We start from the raw sequence: 20594 nt of genomic DNA, 5'->3' as shown, positions 1-20594 counted from the left end.
TTGGAGGAAAAGAACATATAAAATAATGTCTCTTGTTCCTTAACCTTTTCTATAACCAGCCTGAACTTCGGGTAGTTCTTGTTCAATATATGAATGTGTATTTCTGTATTGTTATTTTCAATATCTGCTTAAATGCTCAGCAACCTTCTCACAGGACCTCACCTCAAAGAGCAACAGTCAATCTAACTATAGTCACTTCAGTTCTATGACCTCATTAAAAACACAATAAGCATCTTATTTGCATTGAATTCATCACTGAATAATTCCAACAATCCCCTAATAAATTCAGTGTAGCACACAGGCTACCCTCATCATCTCTGTGCTGCTAAAGAAAAGCCATAATTCACAGGGCTGGCAGTAATCAGAAAGCATTAGAGCGCTGTAATTACTGAGGCTGAGGGACTGGTGCATGCTGGAAGGATTGAGTCCACGAAGCAAACGTGAGCTGGAACACGGCTGGGTCATTGTTACACAGATCATGATATCAGTCTTGCTGGATGGAAAGAGAAATCTCCGCAACAGACAGACTCTGAGAGATCTCCGTGGAAGGGATTCAGAAAAATCCTTCTAAAATAAGTTGGAGACGTGAACTCTGCCAAACTTTAAGGAGCTAAGACAACTCAGTGGATGAGTCTATTGTGAAGACAGGCAGTTCAGTGGCGTTGAAAGCAGGAGAGCTCTTCCTGACCACCCGAAAGCAAGGAGGCCATGGCTCAGAGAGAGAGAATTTGGAAAGAGAAAACCTACAGCTCCAGAAAAAAGGAGGATGGATTGAGATATCCTATTGATAGCAATGGAAGTAAAACGATGATATCTCAATCCATCCTCCTTTTTCTGGAGCAGGATCATAACCCTAGGTACAGATTTATGTTTAGAAATGAATTTTAAAAAGAGAAAACAATGTTAGAATAACTTGCATTCCTGAATCCTACGAGTTTGCAACCTGAAGGAAACTGGGCCTCCTTCCAAACAGAGAAAGACAGGAATGGATATTCACTTACTGGATTTTCCATCTTTATGTCCTGGGAACTGATGAACTGAACAATGATGTTGCTCTGTAGCCGTTGGCATTGGATTGAGCAGATGCTCCAGATTGGGTTTGCTGGGTTCGATTTTGGAGGAATATACAGGCAGTGGGGGTGGCTTTTTTGACTTCTGATCTCGTTTTGGAAGAAGTCCGCTAAGGTCTGTGCATTATGCTGGGAGTCAATGTGTGATTGACCTAGGGCCGGGGGTGAAGTTGTGGTGCGTATTAGATGGAATAACTTATTATTGCTCTCAGTTTCAAGAGTGTAGTGGGGGGTTTTGGCCTCCGCAAAATGAAACTTGTATTTCTTGATAGCTGATCTCCACACTGATTTGTGCTCTGGGAGATTGCTTAACCATTGCTGAATTTCACTACCTGAGCTATCCCTTCAGAAAAGGAGCCCCTGGGCCAGAATGTCCAAGAAGTGAAGGTTACCTAGTGCCATTGCCCCTTTCTTAGAAGGGGGAGCAGCAAGGAGAACTTCTTTCCCTTTGTCTTATCTGAGGGAAAGGGCAGCTCCTCTTCACCTCTTGACAATTGGGCCAGGGAGAACAAGGGTGGACCCGACCAGCCATGAGATGGGCATGAGGTAGGGATTAAAAGAGGGGAGAAGCAGGTGGCTTGGTCCCTTTTTCGTTCCTGCTCCTATCCTCAACAAGGCAAGGATGGACCCAGGAACTGAGGTCATTGCTTATGGGTTCCTGATCCATTAACATGTATTGGCAGGGGTCAGTGATCAAGGGACCGTCTGGAGAGGTCAGGTAGACATGTGACCCTAAAGGATGTGGCCTAGTGGACAGAGGGCTATGAGGACAAGGGCATCAGCTTACCTGGAGCTGAGGGCTGGGGGATTACAGTCAGGCATGACAAAATGTTTCTGGCTCATGAATGGATTCTGTTTGTACACTTAATAAAGCTGCAACCTAGCATGACAAAAGTGAAGTCTGCGTGTGGGGAGGGAACACTGAAATGGCGTCCAAACTTTGCCCTGAGAAGAAGGCAAAGACATGACTTTTCCAGCTCTTCAGTGATTTTAAGCACTCTCACATGGGCAATGAGGGACTGTACTGACTGGTTTGCAGGTCTCTCTCTCACTCACTCACGCTCTCTCACATTCAGGAGGGTGGAGGGGTTGAAGAAAGATCATTATGTTTCCCCCAACCTAGAACATAGACCCATTGGCAATATCATAGTTTCAGACGCACACCCTGGCACACCACAGCTTGGCTAACAGCAAGGCAACAAAAGGTTGTTCCAAGCTTCCCTTCACTGCTGTTACCAGCATGACCCACCTCACAGCAGTAGGATTTTGCTGTTAAGCAGTCGAACATATGCTCCTTTACTTATAAGTCAAATCATTCCAGTAATAATCTCTGAGCTCAGGACTAGAGGACTTAAATATGATGACAAAAAGAAAGGTTGAATCCAAAAATCATATGGCATCCACAAATTCCCAGCATTCTGATTTTCGAGACACCAAGTGAGTGATTCTAACATTCTTTCCTTATGACACGGAAATTAAAGAGCCAAAGCAGAAGTCCAGAGAGAAAATGAGTCTAGTGTACCAAACGGTGGGCCACAGGTGCCAAGGGGAACATCTGCTGCCAGGAAGCTATCCTTGGCGGGACACTAAATTCTCTCAAACTTTGACTGTAGATTTATTTGCAGTTGTGTGTGTGTGTTGGGGGGGGGGGGGGGGAAGGGGCACATGTTCAAATTCCCAGACCCACAGATCAGCTTCAAAACAAATATAGACGAGGCTCCATCACGAACACACTCATAGAAAAGGCTTTATTTTTGCACCCAGTTGGACAGTGTTCTTGTTTATTTCTCAGATGTTTTTAAAGAAACGTAGCATTATGGAGAACATGTTTTAATAATAAAAATCTGTGCATAGACTTCTGCTTCAGGCCTTATCGCAGACCTGACCTATTCCTCATGCATGCTATCACCATCACCTGTATGAATCGAAGCAGGACATTCTCACTTGCTGTTTTCCCTCAACCTCTTCTTAAAATTCCCACCTCTCAAGCAACCACCCACTCACTCATAGATCTCTGTTCCTTCCATGCAGTATCTTCACCCCACCACTTGAAGTTCTTACAAGCTGGAAGCAAAATAAAAGACCACCAGACAGAGACCTTCATAGACAGAGCACTCCAGCAGACAGTGATGGACTAGAGCAGTGTTTTTCAACCTTTTTACATCTATGGACCGGCAGAAATAAAAGAATTATTCTGTGGACCGGCATCGGTCCGTGGACCGGTGGTTGAAGAACACTGGGCTAAGTCGTGGGCCAGACCCCACCCATCTCTACCCAATCTCCAACCCAGACCCCGCCCCCATAATAGTACTAATTGCACCTTGCATGTCCCGTGCCTCATCTGGAAGCCTTCCCTCTGACGTTGCAACGTCAGAGAGAAGGCTTCCGATTCAGGCGCAGGATGCCCTTAGGAGCCACTGCCCATGGCTTTTTCCACTGAATCAGTTAGGAAGAGGGAGCTGGCTTGAAGATAACGCCGCATCAATCGCACCGTGGACCGGCAGTTGAAGAACACTGTTTTGGGCCTGATGCACGTGCTGACCCTGTGGACCAGCAGGAAATTTCTGTGGACCGGCACTGGTTGAAGAACACTGGACTAGAGCAGCAGTTCCCAACGGGAGCGTTGAGAAGTCTAAGAGGGGCATTTTGTGTCCAAGTCCAATTGGGGCTTTAAGGACCAGCAGCCGCCCCCTTGAGCAATTGGCAAATCCAATGGCCACTGATGGCAGCACAATCGTCCGAGGGCATGAAGTAACCAAAGAGAAGCTAAAGACTGCACCAAGCAGGGTGGGTCTGTCAAAATCGACTGCCCCGCAGATCAGATCCCTTGAAGGACTCCTCGACTTTAAACATGCCTCTTCACCTAAATCCCTGTCCTTGACCAATGGACTACAAAGAAAAGTATATTGATACTAGATCCCGGTATGTGTCACATTAGGAAAATCTTGTATTGAAAATCTTGAACTGCAACTATCCAATGACAGATCCAACCTGTAAACTGTATATTATGCATGTTTAACCTGTAACCCATTCTGAGCTCTTTGGAGACAACGAGATACAAAACCATTGAATTAAATAAATAAATATGGCTGCCTGTTGACACATTGTAAATGGTTTCTAAAGCCATCCTGGTTTTCTTTGCCTTGTTGTCTGTGAAAATGTGAGAAATTGTTCTCTAGGATGGTTCCATAAGCAATAAATCACTTTTTTGGCTCCAGTTCTCACACCTGGCTGCCTGGAATCTCATTGCTAATTCTGTTCTTTTTCGGAAGAGAGAGAGAATCATGTCTGTTATTCATTAGACGTAGCATGACTTAGGATGTCCTTTGCAGCTGTGTTTCTTTAGGATTCTCCCCTTCCTCACACCTACTCCCCTCATTAACCCACATCCCCAAAGGTTTCTTGACAGCCAATAAAGCAAACAAGATGCTAGTAATTATTAGAAAAAGGAAAAGAACATAAGAATAGCTTTACTGGTCAGACCAACAGTTCATCAAGTCCGGTAGCCTGTTCTCACGGTGGCCAATCCAGGTCCTTAGTACCTGGCCAAAACCCAAGGAGTAGCAACATTCCATGCTACCGATCCAGGGCTTGGTTTCTGATTACCGTATCAAAAAAAAGATATAGCGGCACTAGAAAAGGTTCAAAGAAGAGCGACCAAGATGGTAAAGGGGATGGAACTCCTCGTATGAGGAAAGACTAGAAAGGTTAGGGCTCTTTAGCTTAGAAAAGAGACGGCTGAGGGGAGATATGATTAAAGTCTACAAAATCCTGAGTGGAGTAGAACAGGTACAAGTGGATCGATTTTTCACTCCGTCAAAAATTACAAAGACTAGGGGACACTCGATGAAGTTACAGGGAAATACTTTTAAAACCAATAGGAAAAAATTTTTTTCACTCAAAGAATAGTTAAGCTCTGGAGCACATTGCTAGAGGATGTGGTAAGAGCGATTTAATGTAGCTAGTTTCAAAAAAGGTTTGGAAAATCCATAAAGTACTGTTGAGACAAACATAGGAGAAGCCACTGCTTGCCCTGGATCGGTGGCATGGAATGCTGCTACTCTTTGGATTTTTGCCAGGTACTTGTGACTTGGATTGGGCTCCGTGAAGACGGGATACTGGGCTGGATGGACCTTTGGTCTGACCCAGTAAGCCTATTCTTTATGTTCAATATAGAAAAAGAGCCACTTAAAACTGTGCATGTGATTTCATTACACAAAAAAAGAGGCATTCTGGAAGTTGTCTGAGAGGGGAGTAGAGTCAACTAACTTATTGTCCTCCTCATCTTACAATACATATAGTTAGGTTTATATATTTAGCCTGTAGCAAACTTAGCTCTGCATCTTATGCCTGAAACATGTGTTGATTTTCTGCTTGATTGAAATTACACCACTGAACTGTACCTACAATTAAAAATAAAGCTAAGATGTTATTTTTCTGTCCTAAATGTCATTCAGGGAACTTTCCAGGCCTGGGAGGGTTCAGAGGAGGAGACAGAGCGAGGTTGGAGAGAAGAAGTTACTCAACAACATGGGAGAGAATTATGAGCCTGTAAATCCAGGAGGAAACATTAGACGCCAAAACGAGGTGGAATGGCCCATGTATTCTAGTGGGTAACTGCAAATGGCGCTCATGTGGGAGAGGGATGTCCAGATCTGATTAGATAACTGTGTGCTGAATTCAATACTGTCAGATGCCCTTTTACCCCGCCACAGAGCAACCGTAAATGGTGCCATCTAAATTTAGGTGACTATTACTGATTTATGCCAGGATTGCACTATGGTAGAGAATATTAACAGGGCACCTAACTCTTAGTGACTTGTAAAGATTTTTATGCTCACATTACCCTCCTCAAGTTGCTTCATTGGTTCCCTGTCCGTTTCCATATACAGTTCTTACTGACCTATAAGTCTATTCACTCCCTATACTCTGCTCCAGCAACTCCGTTTGTCGGGTAAGTCTCTCTTGTCTGTACCCTTCTCCTCTACAGCCAACTTCTGACTCCATCCCTTCTGCCTTGCTGCGCTCTATGCCTGGAACAACCTTCCTGACTTGGTACGTCAAGCTCTGTCTCTGGTGGTATTCAAGTCCAAGTTGAAAGCCCACTTTTCTGTAAAGCACCACATTTGTTTGTCATTCCCTCTCGCCACCTCTTCTCCCTTTGTATATCACCATTTTTGTCCAGTGTGCCTTTCATAATTCAATTGTTAGCTCTTTCAAGCAGGGACCGTCTCTTCTGTGCCTAGTACTGCTATAGAAATAAGAAATAGTAGCAGCAGTATTTTCCCCTAGACACCAGTTTTAAACTTAACATAGGCACCTATGTACCTTCAGAAAATAGTTTCCAGAACGACCCCCAATAGCACAGAAATACTTACATCTTGCACCTCTGGGAATGCATCGATCTGTGTGTCGACTTTCTATGCTGGAAATTTACATGCAGAAAATGTTTTCAAGAATCATTCTGTCACGCAATACTTGTTTGCAATAGTGTCATTCCATGTTTCACATGAGACTCAAAAGTGAAGACAAACCTGGAGTTTTGCTTATAGGGGGTACCTTTTATTTAAGATCCCCTTGTAAATGTGTAGTTAAATATAAATCCCTGAACTATGTCTGTCCCTAAAGCATCTCGATTGAACTCTTAGAAATTAAATTCTGGCTCCAAGGTTGGAACCTTGTTTTCCTAAGATTTGGATACATAACCCACAATATAAAAGTCATTTTGTACGTCAGCACCAATATTTTATCTGCACATTTATATTATGTTGTACATCGCTTAGCAATCTAAATAAGCGATTCATTAAGAACGAATAAACTTGAAACTTGAAGAACGAATAAGCATAGTCATCAATTGAAAAGCCTAATTTTATTCAGATGCTTCAAAAAGGGAACTCCCGACATGACATCATGTTTCGCTGGCAGGCTCTTTCAAGGCCTGTTCCCTATAATAATAACAAAATTCAAACATTGGTATAATATCAAAGTGGCCACCAGACTACCTTCTACTGTACATCAAAGACAAAGACAGTGAACAATGGTTGAATTATCGAGAACAGTGATGGATATATCAACTGAACCATAGTGTCCCAAGATTAGAATGGATGACATTGGTTTGATATTGGAGAGTATGAATGGAGTGACATCTTGTGTTGTGTGGTTGGTTACTGAGGCCAGTTGCGTCTAAAGACAAAAAGAACGCTGTGGCCATCTTTGAGATTGACTAGAAGATGATCCATGTACAGTAGAAGGTAGTCTGGTGGCCACTTTGATGTTTGAATTTTATTTTTATTATAGGGAGCAAGCCTTGAAAGAGCCTTCCGGCGAAACATGATGTCATGTCGGGAGTTCCCTTTCTGAAGCATCTGAATAAAATTAGGCTTTTCAATTGATGACTAATAGTGTAGCCCTAAAAGAGATGTTTGTTCTAGACTGATGAAAAGGTTTGGCGAAACAATTTACCTGAAATTAACTGCTGAAATCCATCAAACTAACTTTATTTGAATAGTGTGAGAAGATATACTGTATGCGATTGTTGTTGTATTTTTATTGAGAGTGTTATATTTTATATAGTATTATACCAATGCCACTTCAGGAAGGGCTGTACAGTAATGACCTTGCTATCATAAATCATTATTTTCTACAATCACGTGTATTTATATATTCTATTTCTATTGTAAGCATGCATCTGTCAGGCACATAAACACACACAATTTAGCTACCTCGGAAGAGGTGCGAATGTGGGCGCCTGCTTTCCCTGGTACCTCATTTGTTCTCTCTTAGCCTGTTACATCTCTGGACCTCATTGGCTTTCAGTTTCTCTGTTCTTCGCTAGAAGATCTTTTTCCTGTAGTCCTTCCATTGCTGTCTCTGACTCATTTTCTCTCACTTTCCCCACCTCTCTCTCTTATTTTCTGGATCTCATGAGAGCCAGCAGAATGTAGGACAGAAATAACACTTCAAAGGCCTGGAACAAGAGAGTCTAATCTTATAGAGACACATATTTTTGGCAGCCTCAGCTTTAGGCAATATGACTTTTATTACTAGTTATAGAAGGCCTAGGGAGCCAACGAGACCCAAAGCAATTGGCACAATATCCCTTTCTTCTCACTCAATAGGGAACAAACGAGACAGACAGACACAAACAGAAAGTTTTGCTTCCGCAAATGAGAAACTATCAAAGCCCAGCACAGAGAACTGGACAATCCCAGTGATCCTTCTCTAGCTGGTTTGGAGGGGGGGGGGGGCACCAGCTACAGGACATGAATCCTGAATTCTGATACTGGAGCTGCAATATAGACAAATCCTTTAGCCTGCTCTAACATAACCATGCACCAGCGGTTACGCATCACATGTGCATGTGAATGCAGCGATGTGGTAAGGGAGAATGGCGCCCCCACAAACACACACATGTGCCCCCTTCCCTTTCCCTGTACCTTTTTAATATTTAAAATATTTTTATTAAATTTTGAAGAATATAAAATAGTAAACATTAATACACAATCCACTAAACAAATGTCCCCAGAACCATCCACCCCTCCCTTACCCATCAAAATAGCCACTGTACCTCAATAGAAGGACCAAATAAAAGTTACAGCAATAATTTTTTTTTAACTGTTTAAATGTCTTTATTGAATTTCAATAAATACAATAATTCAACACATAAGAATAGCCTTACTGGGTCAGACCAGTGGTCCTTCAAGCCCAGTAGCCTGTTCTCACGGTGGCCAATCCAGGTCACCAGTACCTGGCCAAAACCCAAGGAGTAGCAATATTCTAAATAGAATCCCCAAAGAGTAACAAGATTCCGGAATCCCCAAAGAGTAACGAGATTCCATGCGGAATCCCCACAGAGTAGCAACATTCCATGTGGAATCCCCAAGGAGTAGCAACATTCCATGCTACCGATCCAGGGCAAGCAGTGGCTTCCCCCATGTCTTTCTCAATAACAGACTATGGACTTTTCCTCCAGGAACTTGTCCAAACCTTTCTTAAAACCAGCTACGCTATCCGCTCTTACCACAACCTTCTGCAGTCAACACAGAGATATTTTCCTGTGAGGATGGATGGTTAGTTGACCTACCCCAAATCACAAGGAGCTGCGGTGGGACTCAAACCCTGGCTTCTCTAACCACTAAGCTCCACCTCCAGTCTCCAAGAGGCTCATCTATCATTTCTTCCAATAGATTTGGGGGAAGGGACTTCTCTGTGAGATCCTCCTGCCGAGGAATGTGAAGCGAGTCTCAAGTTTTCCAGCAGCTGTCACCTCTGATGAAGGTCCCGAAGCCTATTAGAGACTGTGCACGGTCTTCTCTGCTCTTGGCCAAGCTGTTCCAGAACAGTAGCATTAATTACACATGTTTCAGGGTGCATATTAGAGCCTTGCAATTACAGCAGCTCAGGCAGTAATGTGTAATTTCTCTGTGCTGGCAGAAAGGAGAATCTGGGGGTTGAGAGCTTTGGGGAATTTCTGTGTCATTTTGTTGTTCTTTTCTATCCCAGGCACAATTTGAGGTCAATTAGAATCTATTTGTGTCTCTGCTGTTACCAACTATAGTAGCATCTAGACTTATTAAGACTTAAAAAGGTGAAGGGGTTAATTGGCGGAGCTGAAGGACTAGGAATGCTCTGTTAGGACAGCACTGCTGAGAGTTTGAATTCACCAGCGGGAGAAACATAGGTAAAGCCCAAATAGTCCATCCGCAGCATCCACTGTCTCCTCCTCTCCCGATTGGCTAAGGCTCTTAACATTTGCATCTCTTCTTCCTATAGGCTAAGGCTCTTTACACCTGCATTGTGAGGTCATAGAGCTTTATAGTTATAGAAACATGATGGCAGATAAAGGCCAAATGGCCCATCCGCAGCATCCACTGTCTCCTCCTCTCCCGATTGGCTAAGGCTCTTAACATTTGCATCTCTTCTTCCTATAGGCTAAGGTTCTTTACTCACTCCGTAGCCCAAAAATTTCAAAGAATTAATGGCGACTGAAAAAAAAAAATCAGAGGCAGTTAAAAAGCCCCGCGAAAGGCCAACGCACTCTCTGAGATGTAATGATGTCATCAACAAACTTTATTGAACAAGAAAATCAAAACACAAAAAGAACATCCTATTAGACATGAAATTTATGTAAAACTTGTGGAAAAATATGTACGAGTAGAAAACGTGGATTGGTGTTTCGTAACATGATTTCAGGAAAGCCTGTATATTTTCTACTCGTACATATTTTTCCACAAGTTTTACATAAATTTCATGTCTAATAGGATGTTCTTTTTGTGTTTTGATTTTCTTGTTCAATAAAGTTTGTTGATGGGCCGTGGCCCTTATCTCCGTCTATTTCTATGTTTCTATGATGACATCATTACGTCTCAGAGAGTGCGTTGGCCTTTCGCGGGGCTTTTTAACTGTGTCTGATTTTTTTCGGTCGCCATTAATTCTTTTAAATTTTTGAGCTACGGAGGGAGTAAGATCCGTAGAGAGCTCATCTCCAATGCTTTTCTTTGAATAGATTTTCTCATCATTCAGAATGTGCAATGTTTTGGAAGACATGATACAGAGGGAGTTTGGCTCCTGAAGAAGACAGCGAAACAGAGCTCTGTCGGGCAAATTACAGACTTTCCTTTCAACACAGATAAGTCTAATGTTTTGGACATTTCATGTATTTTCATGTGTTGAACATTCAAACAAACATTTTTTCATTGTGCTTGGGCATATGAATAGCACGTAGGGTTATTGAAAATTGAAGACTTTCCCACGAGAGGGGGTGAATGAATGATAGATGTTTATATATATTTATTTTTCACTTTTTTCACTGTTTTGTTTGGGGTTGGAGTTTGATTTTTTGCTTCACATCATTATTGAACATTATGATGTATCGGGCAAACTCACTTGGGCTGTTGTAATAGTCCTCATATGAGTTGTCAGCCCGGGGGATACTGTTGTAAACCTGATTCATTCATTCCAGATCCCTGATACTGAGGTCTCTTCCCTAGAAATTGATGTTAGGTGAAATATAGTCACAAAATCACTCTCAACATATCACCCTCCCCTCTCCGGGGCATATGGTGAGAGGTGTTTCTCTCTCCCCATATAATTTGCCAACTTTTGGGCATTTTATCTAAGATATTCGGCAATTTTAGCTTTTCATTTTCAAAGCTGCCAGACGTCTATCTTTTATTTTTGAAAATGACCTAGGTATAAGTTTTGGTCCTTAGAACGTCTATCTTTTTTGGCCATTTTCAAACATAAAAATTTTCCCTATGAAAAACACACAAAAGCAAGTTTTGTAGATGTACCCAACTGCCTTGTCTGATTGCAGTAGAGAAATGCCTATCAGCTGAGCCGGTTTCGGGAATTCCTGCCAGCTCAGCTGATGGTGATTCTCCTGCCAGGATCATCTGAGCCATTTTGAGCCAATCAGGGCCTTAGGCCCCTCCACTGCATCCCAAGATGCATTGGGAGGGGGAAGGCCTGTCATTCTCAGCATGCAGTCCTGTAGGCAGAACGGAGTGGGCTTCCCTACAGCCAATTTTGCATCGTGCCAGGTGATGTGGGGAGGGGGTGTTCCATAATGTTGGGGGATGTCAGGGGGAGGGGTGTAGGGCTCCATGGCTCAGCTGATCCTAGCAGAGGGAATCCCCATCAGCTGAGCTGGCAGTAATCCCTGAAATTGGCTCAGCTGACAGGGATTCCTCTGCCCCAATCAGCTGATGGCAAGCCCTCAACATGCTGTTTTCCCCCATCTCTGGGTGGTGAGAGGGAGTCAATGACCACTGGGGGAGTAAGGGGGGATCATGCCTTCACTCCTTTAGTGGTCATTTGGGCAGCTTTGGAGCACTTAGATGCAACTCAAACAGGTCTAACTGCTGGTGTCTAAGTTCCCTCTAGGAAAGCTTTGATTATCACTGCAGTACGTCCAGGTTGAAGCCCACCCGATTCCCACTCATAACACACCTCCCAACGCACCCCTTTGCTCTCTGGACACACAGAAGCTTAGAAGTGCTGTTGCACGTCCAGAAAGTGGGTTTTGGTTATCGGCACTTGGATGCCCCTGCTATTAGGATGTCCAAGTGCCGACTTAACTGGGTTTTGGATGTTTCAAAGTTTTGAGCCTCATAGTCACCTAATCTGAATCCATTTCAGTGCATTTAAATACAATTTGTACTGAGGTCCAGTGCACCTATTAGCACACACGCTAGAAGGTTTTATGCATGCTGCCGTAGTTCCAGCGCTAATTGCTCCTAGCGCCAATGTTAGGTTTTGAGCATCCGGGCCCTAGATTGTAAATCCTCTGTGAGCAGGGAAATAATGCCAAGTGGCTCTCTCTCTCTCTCTCTCTCTCACACTCCCACTCCCACCCCCTGTGAGGGACAGTCACGTTCTCTATCATATCCGTCATCTCATAATATTTAATAGGGATTTTGCAACCTTGCCAAATATCAGAACTAAATCTCTATGAGCACAAGAGTAGGGTTACAATAGGGCTCCAGAAAAAGGAGCACGGATTGAACCATCCGGGTTTTACTTCCATTGAAAGCAACGTCTCAATCCGTCCTCCTTTTTTCTGGAGCTATATGGTGACCCCCTACACAAGAGCCCCATTCATCAGCAACAGAGCTCGGAAATATGTTGGTGGTTTGGGAAAATAATTTTCCTGAAGATTTTTAGTTGAATTTGGCACATTATCCCTTAAGGATGCTGTAATTCTTATTCTGGAAACAGTACTGAGCATTTCAGCAAGGTTCGGGCCTTCCTAATGAATAGAAGCCTGTAATCCCCATCCCTTCCTGCAAATGTGTTAAACAGAGGAAGGTTTAAATTGGCAACCTGTGAATGAAGAGGCGAGAGGCTGTTTCTTTCCACAGATTCTGATTAGTGGATGTGGAGCCATGAAGTTATTATAAAGAAGTAGAAAAAAACAGTTCTGAGCCATTTGGGCAATGTTTGATTAAAACTCCAGGGCATCAGCGTGGCAGAGGCATAACGCTACACCCTCTGAAGAGAAGGGCCTTGGTAAGTTCATTTCTCTGCTTTTCATCATTTAATGTCATAGCTATTTATCAGCAGCAAAATATAACCTAGTTCTAATCACAGGAGGTAAGACGAGTACGCTGAAATTAGCTCACTAGTAATCAAAAACAGAAGAGAACCAACAAGTATTGAGATGGATTCTTGATTAGACTAAGAGACGGTCCTTGTCTCAGGATTAGGCCCCTAAGCTGGGATATTCCTCCAACACAGTGGCTGTTGGGACAACACCCCCCCCCCCCCCCCATATGTGGCTGACTCATCCTGCTTGTCCTAGGAGAACGAGAAGATGGGTTTGGCATACTCTACGGGGAGAACTACCACTGGGTACATGAGAGAAAAAAAAGGGACACTTTCCCTTGGCTATTACAACAGAGGCCCCCGTATTGGGTTACTGAGAGACTCTGGTATTAGCATAGGAGCAATGCAGTTCACAAGGGCTCTGGGCTGGTGGGTTTAAAGTGGGTTTGGACAAGTTACTGGAGGAAAAAGCTGTATCCCTGGGATAAGCAACATGGAATCTATCTGTTTTCGGATCTTGCCAGATAGATGTGTCCTAGATTGGCCGTGTTGGAAACAGGATACTGGGTTTGATGGACCTTTGGTCTGACCCATCCTGAACCCTGAGGTGGGGCTAACATGACACAATGTAGCAAGCATCAGTTTCCACAGCTAATGGAGCAGGATATGGAAAAAACGATCACGTCCTCTCAGACTCTGACCGATCTCCCATCGCCTCCATCTCCTCCCTGTGCTGTGGGTCCAACTGACTTTGGTGTCTTGGATGTGTTTATTTTCCTTTCTGCAGCTCAGTGAGTGTAAAGTGTCCGTGAAAGGTGAATCATTTCTAGAGATGAAAAACTCGTTCAGGACTTCAGTTCTTTATAGTTTACTGTAACAGCAAGAGACACGACGCATTTCCCCACTGAATAATCGTGCTGGGTTGTGGGCATTCTAAAAACCCAGGCCCAGATATAGGCACAGGAAGCCACCTAGGTGAATCCTGGGCCTCACTATTAAATTTCTTTGAAGGGGGGGATAAAGGTGAACCGGTTGATATTGTGTATTTGGATTTTCTAAAGGCATTTGAGAAAGTACCTCATGAAAGACTTCTGAGGAAATTAGAAAGTCTTGGATTAGGAGGGAATGTCCTATTAGGGATTGAGAACTGGTTGAAAGACAGAAAACAGAGTGGGGTTACGGTAAATGGTCAATATTATCAGGGCTCCATGGAGTTCCCCAGGGGGTCTGTGCCAGGACCGCTGCTTTTTGACATATTTATCAATAATCTAGAGATGGGAATAACTAGTGAGATAATTAAATTTGCTGAGGACACAAAGTTGTTTAAAGTCATTAAATGGCCAGAGGACCTTGTGAGACTATGAGGCTAGGCATCAAAATGGACCCCTCTCTATAGCTATGTGATGCTGGGTTCTGCATTAGGAGTCACGGCCCAGGAAAAGGATCTAGGTGTTATTGTTGAGGATATGTTGAAACCCTCAGCTCAGTGTGCAGCAGTGGCCAAGAAAGCAAATAGGAATGATCAGGAAAGGAATGGAAAACGAAGATGAAAATGTTATAATGCTATGGTACGGCCGCAGCTCAAATCCTGTGTGCAATTCTGGTCACCACATCTCAAAAAAGATATAGCAGAATTAGAAAAGGTACAAAGAAGGGCGACAAAAATAATCAAAGATAGGGCTCTTCAGCCTGGAGAGGTTTGGATAATTTCCTAAAAGAGAAGTTCATAGACCATTATGGAGATGACTTGGGGAAATCCACTCCTTATTCCTAGGATAAGCAGCATAAAATCTGTTTTCCTACTTGGGATCTAGCCAGGTACTTGAGACCTGGGTTAGCCACTGATGGAAACAGGATACTGGGCTTGATGGACCTTTGGTCTGTCCCAGTATATACTCTTATGTTCTTACGTCTTTAAGATACTGAGTGGAGTAGAACAAGTAGATGCAAATCACTTGTTTACTCTTTCCAAAAATACCAGGACTAGGGGAGCATGTAATAATTAAAACATTTAAAACATTAAAACATTTAAAACAAAAGAGAAAATAGTTTTTCACTCAACATGTAATTAAACTCTGGAATTAGTTGCTGGAGAATGTGGTGAAATCAATTAGCTTAGCAGGGTTTAAAAAAAGGTTTGGCTTACTTCCTAAAAGAAAAGTCCATAAGCCATTACTTAATCTGACTTGGGGACATCCACTGCTTATTCCTAGGATAAAAAGCATAAAATCTGTTTTACTCCTTGGGATCTAGTTAGGTACCTGGGTTGGCCACTGTTTGAAACAGGATACTGGGCTTGATGGACCTTTAGTCTGTCCCAATATAGCAGCTCTTATATAAATCTGGCCCTGATCACAGCATATGGTACTCTCTTTCTGGGGACTCATTGGGCTCTTGCAAAAGCAGTTACATGTGTAGGAAGGGACAGGGGGCTTTGAATGTTTATCTTATCAGATGGAAGCTCTGTTTCTGTTATAACAGAATGCATTTATGTCTTGTTCTGAATCCCTCTTTCTCTCTTTGTAGGCACAATGAAGTGGATTTTGATACTGATTACTGTTTCACTATGGGAAATATCTCAGTGCCAGTACGAGGAAGACACCCTCTGGTGGCTTTCCTATATGCAGAATCAGTTTTATAACTATGATTCATTTTACGAGGAAGACAGAACGCCATCCTCCCAGGACTGCCCCCTGGAATGTGACTGCCCACCCAGCTTCCCCACCGCTATGTATTGCGACAGCCGCAACCTGAAACATTTGCCCTATGTACCTTCAAGAATGAAGTATGTTTATTTTCAAAACAACCAAATTAGCTCGGTCCAAGATGATGCTTTTGAAAATGCCACAGGTTTGATGTGGGTGGTACTGAATGACAACCAGATTGGTAGTGAAAAGATAGGCGGGAAGGTTTTCTCCAAGCTGAAAAATCTGGAGAGACTGTACCTGGACAGCAATAACCTCAGTAGGGTGCCTAGTAGTCTTCCGCGATCTCTGAGGGAACTCCATCTGTCTTCAAACCTACTGGGTAGGCTCCCAAGCAATGCGCTGGAGGGTTTGGAGAACCTGACCGCCCTCCATCTTCATGACAATCAGATCCAGGATGTAGGAGGAGTATTCAAGTGGTTAAAATCCTTGGTCATTCTTGACTTGAGCAACAACAACCTCAGGAAGGTCCCCGATGGCCTGCCAACCTCTTTGCAGCAAATCTACCTGGAGTTCAACCATCTCAGCACAATCCCGGATGAGTACTTCAGGGCCCTTCCCAACATACAATATGTTAGACTCTCTCACAACCAGCTGACGAATGATGGGATCCCTTCCAATCCCTTCAACACAACCAGTTTGCTCGAACTGGATTTATCCTATAATAATCTCCAAAGGATTCCTCCTGTCAACACCAACCTTGAGCATTTCTATCTTCAAGGAAACCAGATAACAGGTGAGGGGGGTCTGTGTTCATGACAGGCGTAAGTTTGTTTTCAATGGCTGAGTTTGAAGCAGGAACGCAATGAGGACTCGGATTTTGTGTACAGCCTCAAAATTTTAAATGATAGAACATTTGAAGAATGAGGTATAACATAATAGTAATGTTTCTGATATACACTTGAACTTGAAATATAAAAATATAAGAGTTGCCTTACTGGGATAGAACAAACCCTGTTTCCAACAGTGGCCAATCCAGGTCCCAAGTACCTAGCTAGATCCCAAAAAGTAGGACAGATTTTATGCTGCTTATCCTAGGAATAAGCAATGGATTTCCTCAAATCCATCTTAATCAGGGCTTTTGGACTTTTTTCCCCAAAATTATCCTGCAGATCTAATTGCTTTTACCACATTCTCTGGCAATGAATTCCAGACTTTAATTAAACTTTGAGTGAAGAAATATTTTATTAATAATAATAATAATAACAGCTTATATACCGCAATACCGTGAAGTTCTATGCGGTTTACAAAGATTAAGCAAAGGTACAAATTGATTGACTTTAAGAGGGGAGGAAAAAAGAGGGTTAATAGGACAGGAAATCCATTTTTGAGGAGAGAGTGATCAATAGAACAAGTTAATCGCTATAGAGGGGAGAGAGAAGAGAGGATCAGTTGTCTAGATACTTTAGGAACAGGTGTGTTTTCAGATGTTTCCTAAATTCCTCATAAGTAGTGGGCGAAAGCAATTGTTCTAGATCGTTACCCCATGATGCTGCTTGGTGCAAGAGAAGATGTTCATGGTGTTTTATCAGTTTACAACCTCTCACTGGGGGGGAAACGAAGTTGGAATGTGAGCTTCTCTTGTGTCTGTTGGCTGAGAAGACGAAAAGGTCAGTTATATATTTAGGGGCAAGTCCGTGTAGTGCTTTGAAGCAGAAGCAGGCAAATTTAAACTTTACACGCGCCTCCATTGGCAGCCAATGCAGCAGCCGGTAGTAGGGTGTCACGTGGTCAAACTTCCTCAGCCCAAAGATCAGTTTGACCGCTGCATTTTGCATCAATTGTAAACGCTGCATGTTCTTTTGGGAAATTGCTAAATAGGCGATGTTACAGTAGTCAAGTAGACTCAGTACGAGGGATTGGACTAGGGTTCTGAATGCCGCTGTATCGAAATAAGCTTTAATGGATCTGAGTTTCCAGAGAGTGAAAAATCCCTTTTTGATCAAGGAATCCACCTGGTCTCTCATGGTTAGGCACTGATCCAAAGTTACACCTAGTATCTTTATGGTAGGTTGGATAGGGGAATTAAGATTATTGATACATAGTGGTGATTTGGTGTCAAGTGGACGTGGCGAAGCAACGAAGAAAGTTGTCTTTTCTGAATTAAGTTTGAGCCTAAAGGTTGTCATCCAGTGCTCCATCACGTTTATGGCTTCTGAAGCTTTAGGAATAGTTTTAGAGATAGAATTAACGAATGGGATGATGATCGTAAAATCATCTGCATAACTAAATAGTTTTATCCCTAATTGGGTTAGCTGCGTGCCTAGTGAGGACATGTAGACGTTGAAGAGCAATGGAGATAGCGGAGACCCTTGTGGCACACCGGATGGATTGCTCCAGGTATCTGAAAGTTCATAATTAAAACGTACTTGATAAGTGCGGGACATAAGGAAGCCACGGAACCAATTCAGCACCTCGTCCCTGATACCAATGGCATCTAGGCATTGCAGCAGTTTCCCGTGGTCTACTAGATCAAAGGCAGAACTCATATCGAATTGCATAACCAGGGCATTAAGGCCCTTACTAAACAGTAGGCACGGATTGTCTAAAATAGCCGCAATTACTGTCTCAGTACTGAATAATGGTCTAAAACCGGATTGAGTTTCATGTAGGAGAGAGAACTGATCCAGATAATCCATCTATTTGTTTTAAATCAGAGCCTCAGGCTCCTCCCTGGTGCATCCCAGCTGGGAGGAAGGAGTCTGCATCCCTCCGTATCTATTTGGAAGTAAGGGGGAGAAGGAGGGTGGAGGTGATCTATGGCAGGGGGTCACTGCCGTTCCGGAGGGGGGGGTTGACTGCAGGGAGAGATTGAACATCGCTCCTACTGTTGTGGGTTTTTTGGAGGGGGGTTTCTTTACGTATTTTTTCTGCGCATGTGCCCATCGTTATCACTAGCAATGGGCATATACAAATTTAGTGAATCTTCACTGCTGTCCACTGACTGCATTTGCATGCACAAATTTTTGAGAATGTCTCAATTTTTTCAATTCGCTATCAAAACGGCCGTGTTAGGAGACTGTTGCATTTTAACGTTGGTTTTTGAGAATCCTGGCCTTAGTTCTTCCAATTATACCCTTCATTTTCTGATTAGAGATCCTCTAATCTAATCTAGTATTTTGAGTCACGCTATGTCTAAAGAGGTTCAAGGCGACTTACAATGTTTCCAATTACAGAATGAATATACTGCATTATGGTAGTTTGAGGAGGACAGAATTATGAATAGGGTCATAGAGATGAGAGAACAGAGGTTCTTGAGTAGAGGGTGGGACTTAGTGTGTTCGTCCCAAGCATTTTTGAATTCTGTCGCTGTTTTCTTCTCCACCATCTTCCTTGGGAGGGCATTCCAGGCATCTACCACCCTCTCCGTGAAAAAATAATTTCCTAATATTACTCCTAAGTCTATAACCCCACAACCTCAATTTATGTCCTCTAGTTTTACCATTTTCCTTTCTCCAGAAAAGATTTGGTTCTATATTAATGCCTTTTAAGTATTTAAATGTCTGTCATATCTCCCCCCCCCCCCCGTCCCTCCTTTCCTCCAGGGTATATACAGTATATTCAGGGCTTCCAGTCTCTCCTTGTACGTCTTTTGTCTCAAACCTCTTGCCATTTTTGTCGCCTTTTGCTGGACCACTTCAAGTCTTCTTATATCCTTCACCAGATACGGTCTCCAAAACTGAACACATTACTCCAAGTGGGGCCTCACCAATGACCTCCTTTCTTCCATATATTCTGTCATTTTGTTCTTTATAATAGTCTCTACCATTTTGCCTGGCACTAACGTCAGACTCACCGGTCTATAATTTCCCGGATCACCTCTGGAACCATTTTTAAAAATTGGCATTCCTTTGGCCACTCTCCAGTCTTCTGGTACCACGCAGGATTTTAAAGATAAATGACTAATTCCTAACAATAGCTGTGCAAGTTCATTTTTCAATTCGATTTGTCAAATCGCCCCTTTACATATTGAAGTGTCATCTTAATACCCTATTGCTGATGTGTTAGAATCATTTTTGTACCTTAAAGTATCCTTCCCATGTCCTTTACAAGACAGCAGAATAAAATGGCATTATGTGCTTGTAATTCCATTTCATTTCTCTCTCCACAGAATTCTCCATCGGCAGTTTCTGCAAGAGTGTTGATATCATCAACTTCTCCAGAATCCAGGTGCTGAGACTGGATGGTAATATAATTCAACAAAACGACATCCCTCCAGACACGCCTCTCTGCCTGCGCCAGGCCAGCCTCATAGATATCTAACCACTGCTCAAGCTATGCTTGCCCAGAAGACCAGGGATTTTCATATTCAGTTACTGGTTTTCTATGGGTTGTATCTATAAACTAACGTTTCTCAAGCCACTCCTGGAGTACCTCCTAGCCACATGGTCTTCACTCCAGAGGCTGAGATGTTCTGGATATTCCTAATGAATTTGAGCAAGAGAGATTTGCATGCTTACTGTGGACCTGATTTAGACCATGGGCTGACTCATGTGGTCAACGTTCAGCAAAGATATTCAATGCTGGGCCGGCGTTCAATATTCAGTCTATTCTTGGCTGCTGAAAACTTAGCCAGACATGGCGATATTCAGCCCTGGCCAGCTAAGCTTGTAAAGCCAAAGAGAGACCAGCTATAGAAGCAGCCTGAGTAGGCTGCTCGACTTAGCCAGCCGGCAGTCTGAATTTTGCAAATAGCTAGCAAAGTCACGCAACATAGTTGGCCATCTATTAGCCACTAACCATGAATTTTCAGCCACCATCTCGAGCTGAATAT

The 20594-nt window shown here is 43.0% G+C and overlaps 1 protein-coding gene across 1 annotated transcript; it reads left to right on the top strand.

The window, feature by feature from the left end:
* The first annotated feature begins 15646 nt into the window (after window positions 1-15646).
* Window positions 15647-20321, top strand: FMOD (fibromodulin). The gene is made up of 2 exons (XM_033917416.1): window positions 15647-16556; window positions 19932-20321. The coding sequence occupies exons 1-2, from the start codon at window positions 15647-15649 to the stop codon at window positions 20081-20083; spliced, it is 1062 nt and encodes a 353-aa protein (XP_033773307.1). The 3' UTR covers window positions 20084-20321.
* Window positions 20322-20594: the final 273 nt, after the last annotated feature.

Source organism: Geotrypetes seraphini, chromosome 13, assembly GCF_902459505.1.
Source record: "Geotrypetes seraphini chromosome 13, aGeoSer1.1, whole genome shotgun sequence".
NCBI classification, from domain to species: domain Eukaryota; kingdom Metazoa; phylum Chordata; class Amphibia; order Gymnophiona; family Dermophiidae; genus Geotrypetes; species Geotrypetes seraphini.
Note: the sequence above shows the minus strand (reverse complement) of the source record. Positions and strands in the feature narration are given on the sequence as shown.